General features: G+C 35.7%; 1 protein-coding gene across 2 annotated transcripts; it reads right to left on the bottom strand.

Annotated features, from left to right (window-relative positions):
• Window positions 1-858: 858 nt before the first annotated feature.
• LOC134252386 (uncharacterized) lies at window positions 859-7056 on the bottom strand. Of its 2 annotated transcripts, none has more exons than XM_062734861.1 (3): window positions 6298-7056; window positions 2698-2836; window positions 859-1790 (listed from the first exon to the last, which is right to left on the bottom strand). In XM_062734861.1, the coding sequence occupies exons 1-3, from the start codon at window positions 6420-6422 to the stop codon at window positions 1086-1088; spliced, it is 969 nt and encodes a 322-aa protein (XP_062590845.1). In that variant the 5' UTR covers window positions 6423-7056; the 3' UTR covers window positions 859-1085. The 2 variants fall into 2 exon arrangements, with proteins under 2 accessions (XP_062590845.1, XP_062590850.1); XM_062734866.1 differs by having other exon boundaries at window positions 2707-2836; window positions 6298-7055.

Below are 7056 nucleotides of genomic sequence, written 5' to 3' on the forward strand. Positions count from 1 at the left end.
CGTATTAACTTTCGTCGTTGAGGAGCAATTTTAGTCAAACGATAATATGGGGAAACAATCCTTGACATTTGAATGAAATAAGTACTAGTAGACAGATGGAATGTACATGTTATGTCCTTCATAAATTGTTCACACTCCTTTGTGAAAAGTGTCTCATTAAATGGGCTTCCAAAACTGGAATAAAACTTTATTTAAATTTTTAAATAGGAAAAGTGGCATAGCAGATATGGCCGGGACCCAAACATACCTAATACAAAGCTTTACCGGTACCTTGACTTCGGTTCATGTAAAACAGATTTTGGTAGAGTTCTATCATCTTTCAGTTGTCAGAAGTTTTGTTTTCTTTGTTGTAAAACTGTATGCTTATATATTTATTTTTTATTTGATACGATGATCAAAATTTGCCGACATTACTGTCCTAGTTTATGACAAGCCCAAGGACTCGAGAAACATCAATTGATAAAGTTTGACGATCCTAAACCAATTAATATATAAAATTTGCAAATTTAGCATCAAATTCCAAAAGTAGGTCACTGTGACCTACACATGTGGTTTCCAATTGAGACCCCAAGAAATATCAAATGATAAAGTTTGATGATTCTAAACCAATTAAACTGTAGTTTCTTAAAATTTTAATTACACCGTACATGTATAGCCATAAAATAGGTCAAGATGGCTTATTATTTGGTTGAAATACTTTGAGGCCTAAGGTTAAGGTGGCATATGTCCGTGCTTTGCTGTCCAAGAAATCTTGACGGTAGACACGTGACATCTTTTATCCAATGACAGCATCAATATACTTCGAGGTAAAATTAACGTACATGTTTGAGTGATCAGTGCAAGCATTAGAAAAACCAATTTTTTGCTCTCAAAATATTTAATTTCAGTCTCAAGCTAGACGTTCCATGCTCATTTATATAGGTATGTACGAGTATATATATCCGGATCCATTTTCTTACCACTCACATGTAAATATTATTATATGTAACATAGTAAAAATATAATGCAAAAACACAATGCTACGGTACACACAACGTACATTAACAATAGTTATAAGGTACTCAGTGCGTCAAGTACAAAATCAATCATTCTTCTTCATCCAACTTATTTAGCCCGAATTGTACATTGTCATAAATGCTCATCTTAGATGATGAAACCTGATCAAACGTCATGGGTCGTTTAGCAGACGGATGCACCAAAGGAGTAGGTTCGGGGATGTCGTCTGCTACAGAAGAGTTAGTTGTCCATCGAGGAGACTGCTGGTTTAACATTGGCGTAGAATCTCCCGGATTATCGTAATCTTCATCATAACGCGAGCTAAATCCGGGATAGACCTGTACAGCATAATTATCAGATCTTTGTTGCTGTCTTGAACTTAAAGTGCTATACGGAGTCGGCTGCGAGGAATTAACCGGAAATAGCTGTCGTGCGATTTGTTGTTTCTGCTGCTGCTGCTGCGTGTAGTAATGTTGCTGTGGTTGTTGCTGAAACTCATACGAGGGTTGCCCCGCATTGTATGTTGAGTATTTAAGATTACCTCCTTCAATTGCGGGAGGATATGTCAGCGAAGTTTGATATGGCACCGAGTTCCCCCTGTCTTGATAGGTCACTACTGTAGCACTGGGAGGGGGGTTCCCACCGAGAGTCACAAACTTTTTCGATGCTCCTGCTCCCCCTCCGATTCGACCATTACGGACACTGGATGGGGAAGGTGGCGGTTTTTTGTCAATGACGGCATACGTTGGTATAAAGTCTGAAGTTCTCTTGTTGTCTGAAATTGTGGTGTCATTCTGAAAAGTAAAAATTTGAGATGCTTAAAATTCATTTTTTCAGTAACGCAAACTGTTTTACTCGTTGGGTACAAAGATATTCTAGCTTTATAACTTGTTGAAGAACTTGCATTGTTGTTGTTGCGTACAATAATCAACGTCATTCATTTTTAAATGTTATATAAAATTGTTAAAATTCGAGTTAAGGCACGGAAATAAAGAGAAAAAGCCCATTTTTATTCCTATAGTGGGAAGGTTTAAGTGTAGCTGTAGTTATCTGATTCTCTTTAGGACTCAAAAGATACTTGTGTGTCTGTCTGTTCGTGCATGTCCAGCTTTCTCTTTCAAAAACTGTACCTGTGCTATATCTTCATAAGTCCTTCACTTTTTAAAATTAAGAATACTGTTAAAATTTCACGCTGAATAAGGTTACACCTCAAAGATCTGGTCCCAGAAAAAGCTATCTGGTCCCTATGTTTTAATTGTCAAAACGAAATGCTTTATGTTACGTGTATTACAATATCATGAACTATATAGATTAATTATGATATTGAAATAATGTCATGTATAATAGGTCAAGGACATTGTTCAATAAAAATGAAATCGCACGAGCAGTTGCTTTTCAAAACTTGGATGTACTAGTACTTAAACACTAGCAATAGATTTTAGTTAGACTTTTAAAGATTTGATGTGTATCATTTACAACCAAAACAAATTCAAAAACATATGCCTTTTTTTAAAGCTCGTGTCCTTAATGCTAATACTTTTATTAACAGTCGAGATAAAAATAGCCCGATAAAAGCAAGTGTTTGTGTTTTTTACATGGATGGGTTATCTACAAACTAACACAGCACAGCAGTTGGCGCTACCTTTTAAACTTTCCTAAGCATGCTTAAAAAGCAATTTGGTTTGCTTTGAAGAGACTTACAAAACTTACAGCTTGGGTTTGCGTGGCTTCGTCTTTGACGTACAGTACAAAACAGGCGTGCATACACAACAGCAGGCAGATCAAAATCAGGATCAGGCCAATACCGAAAAATATCGCCCCTCCTACCGTTAATCCCGGACTGAAAAAAAGACAGAGCCACCTTAAACATGTATTACATGTGAAATGGTCATTGTCATATCATGCAATTGTCATCATCATATAATACATTGAACCGAATTTTTTCCTTTGTACTTTACTCTCGGTTTCAATATTGCTCATAACAAATATTGGTAGTTGATCTAATTGTATTTTTAAAAAGTAGTATATACAGGTCGAACTTGATTAGAATCAATTACAAAATGTATTGGAAATCAGATTGTTAATCCGCACCTCTGTTAGCCATGACTGATTAAGGATCAAAGATTTTATTCTAATTATGCGGTCCTGATATAAATATTCTGAAATCTATGAAATTCCAACAGAAAAAAGTCTCTAAAAATAATCAATTTTCTCATTTCCTAGTGAGCGCAAAACATTTTTTGCAAAAATCCTCATACCACATCTAATCTTCGAATTATCGATAAAAAAAGAAATAATCTGCGCGCTATTTCATATTCCCTAATAAAATAAATGGGCAACTATAATATATCATATCTTAACATGATCAATAATTATGTTTTTCTTCGTAGGGAACGGAAATTACATTAATTGCATCTCAGTGATTAAATTTGATTTTTTTTAATGTCTTGTCTGAAGGTTCAAACATTTTATTGGAGAATCTGACAAATATCTCGTTTGATGAAATTTGAAAGTATCATCATCATATCGAATTTGGTGGGCGTATGTTGAATTAAAATTCAAGTGGTTTCGGTTTTGGTCAATCAATGTGTGTAAACACACAAAACACAAATACAAAACCCACCATATTTCGTGAGAAATTCAATAAAAACCGAGGTTTCTCGAGATTTATAAGTGTATCATTTGACCAAATAGACCAAATGTATAACAAAGATTCAAAGAATAAAACAGATGAGATTTCAAGCAGCATTAAGCTTATTTTGAAGTCAACATCCTGTATATGATACGATAAACAATTTTCCAGCAGATGCCAAATTCTTCATGGAATGAAGAGAATAGAACAAAAACTTAAATGATTCCTCCACGAACTCCATGCATAAATTGCTCACACGTGTGTTATAGTCTTTGAATTATCTGTGCTTAGTTCAGCAAACATTCTTTTTTCTGCTATTAGGATTTTATGTCGCCCTTCATGATCCTACTAATGCAAATGTCTCAAGATAAACTACCTATGTAGCTATGATATCATGAGCAACAATTTTTCTTCCAGAATTGTGAAATTCAATGCCCCTGGGTCCGGGGTATCGTAGGGGTGGGTGGATGGGTTAATTATTTTATACTGAAAATAAATTTATGCTTTGAAGTCTGCTCCTTGGTATTATTCAAATATTTATAATAAGCAAGGGTGCCTTTTTTCAAAACTGTGAAATGTGTGGAACCAGGGTCGGGGGTTCCTGTGAGGTTGGGCACGTAGAAACAAAGAATACACTTGCAATCGGATAAAGATGTCTAATATATTCTGTTTTCTTTTATTAACATTCTAAACAGCACCTTGATTTCATAAGTATCAGCAGTTATAGGAAAGAGTTGATAAATAAGATTATTATCCTTTGAGCTAAATAGATGTCTAGACCTATACATAGACTAGTGGTATATCTCATATCGGATCTATATTTTATTCACCGATAAAGATTTTACGAAATGTATAGGGAAAATATGCCGAATTAACAGGTGCGAGATATATAAGATTAATATAGTTCATTTTATGTTTCAAAAAATCATCAATAGATTAGAAACTTCAAGTTAAATCACGGAAATTCGTTTCATCTTCAACAAAACAACTACAGACCAAGACAGCTACAAAACTCGGTATTCATTGGTTGCGCAAACTCGGTGTAATCCGGGCATGCTTGGCTTCTCATTCTGTATAACGACACGACAAATAATAATGCATTACAACATCTGTATGTTGCATTGCTATATTTATTTGTGGAGAAATGTACCACAGGATCACTAGTGACTTGGTAACAAACAACACATGTTAATTGGCATGATAACAAATATTTTGGTGGCGAGACAAACTGCAGTGAGAAAGACGACGTGCAATCAGCTTGTTTAGTGAAGGACGACTTCTAGTGCGTCCGCTATTTTCGTAACGCTGTCTTCTAATAAGTCCGCGCATAGCTAAATTTTAAAATAGTGTTTACTTAAATCAACAAAATTGGATTCCTAAGCAAAGATTAACACAATTCTATATCCCGCATAGCGTAACAATCGAAGGATTCGTCTTATTTCTTATCTTTATGAAAGCATTTTGCCCCATAGAGCAAAGAAAGTCAATGAAACAATTATTTTACTTAAAACTTATTATACACAACAAGCGAGAAAATTACAAAACGCAATTAGTTATCCCAAGAAAAACTTCTAACCCCACAGAAAGCTTACACGAATTGCTAGTGATACAGAACATCTGGAAATAGATCGAGTAAATTGGCATGCAGTGCTCATCGAATGTTATCCGACGATAACTGTTAATGGAAAAGAGAATGTTGAAACGATAAAATTAATAAGAAGTATTATCGTATCGAATATCCGAAGATTCTCGTATAAGACCCATGGATTATCCTCTGATGCAGAAATCCTAGTTATAAAAAAATATCCTATATCTTGTGAAAGAAAAAATCTGCCTAATGGTATAACTGGTTTGGTATTTGTCTTAAAGGATGCACTGGCAAAACTTCACAGAATGCTAAGAATGGCCAGTTTATTGCGGAAATAAATTTTGCACGTTGTTTCGATAAGCTGGAAGACAAATCCCTAATTACTGAACTTTTGTGTTAGGGACCTTCTCGTAACTTCAGTCGTATCTGGAAAACATCATGAGAGAGAGAGAGAGAGAGAGAGAGAGAGAGAGAGAGAGAGAGAGAGAGAGAGAGAGTTTAAGACTGATTTTTCTTAATTTCCTCTTATTCAAGGTCAGAGATCATCTGACCTTTATTCCCATTAAAGTCTTGGCAGATGTGCAGATAGATTGACTACGAGTAATTGACATATTTATAATTTGGTTTCACCGTTCCGCCCAGATTTGCGCCTTGAATGTGGTTTACACTAGTAATTAAAGTAATTGCCGACTAATTTTGTACATCTGAGCGGACGAATAACCATAAACATGCATGTACTTCGTCCTTCTCCGCTGTGTACTTTGAAACTGTCTTCTGCAATTCAAATAGAGTCGTGGTGGACATTTTTTTTTCATTTTCATTATTAAATTAAGACACAGGTATGTGTATTTTGGAAAGCTGATGGGTGAAAATCATGATGATAGGGTACCGTATATAACTTTCATAAGGTAATAAATCATGACGATCCGAATTCCAATGATGCCGCTGCAGCGAAGTCGGAATCAATACATCTTAAACCTTTACAGAAAATGTTCAGTTATTGAAATAGCTTGTTTGTGATATCAATCAACTAATGGATTTCACAAGTATTAAAAAAAAAGATGAGTGTCCATTATATTACCTTCCAATAGCCAGCAGCACAATACCCACAAACACAAAGACAGAGGCTAGCCCCAGTACCCCCACGACAGCCCGAGGGGGCAGCAACCACTGATGAAAGTTCTTATAAATGCGAGTCCCCTCCATTTCTCAACGTCACATAGATCTTCATAGCTTTATTTAATGGTCTCCATATCACATTACACTTGGTCAGTACAAGGTGTATCACACAAAATGGTCTTTTGATGATTAGGTCATTACCGTGAATTAAGAAGCAATCCGTTGAAGTATTAATTGAAAAAAATTAAAATCTCCTATGATAAGGACGTCAGCCTCAATGTTTATATTGGTCAATACTAGTCAATGGGTCGATATCTTGTGTTTATCGCTTGTATTTACACTGGGCATCCACTTCTCATTGAAAGCATTCCACGGTGACCGAAACACAAAGGGCCTCCCTCTCTCTCTCTCTCTTGAATTCGTTAACGATATTCACTGATCCCCACAAGTCGCGAGCTCACAGCATCGCTCTATTCCGCTGAGAAATGCGTTTATTTTCCCGAGAAACTTGTTGGGGAAGACGATTCATACAGGGATTTTTTTTTCAAGACGATAAATATCTCCGGTTGTGTAATGATTCCATCATATGCTCATTATTTTCTCTCTCCACTATATCTTATCCTGCCAGCAACATATATATGTATAATCACATGTCTTATGTGCACTGCTGTCATTCGCCACCTTGGATCCACCCCCAGATGATTAGGGACAAACGGACGAG

Source organism: Saccostrea cucullata, unplaced genomic scaffold, assembly GCF_032062105.1.
Source record: "Saccostrea cucullata isolate Sc308-1 unplaced genomic scaffold, CSIRO_AGI_Scuc_v1 ctg1, whole genome shotgun sequence".
In the NCBI taxonomy this organism is placed as follows: domain Eukaryota; kingdom Metazoa; phylum Mollusca; class Bivalvia; order Ostreida; family Ostreidae; genus Saccostrea; species Saccostrea cuccullata.

Excerpts from the sequence above, each read along its gene's own strand:
- LOC134252386 (XM_062734861.1), bottom strand. The coding sequence starts at position 6,422 with ATGGAGGGGACTCGCATTTATAAGAACTTTCATCAGTGGTTGCTGCCC. Across the intron at positions 2,837-6,297 it reads GTGCTGCTGGCTATTGGAAG|TCCGGGATTAACGGTAGGAG; the intron begins GTAATATAATGG and ends TCTTTTTTTCAG. Across the intron at positions 1,791-2,697 it reads AAACCCAAGCTGTAAGTTTT|AATGACACCACAATTTCAGA; the intron begins GTAAGTCTCTTC and ends TTTACTTTTCAG.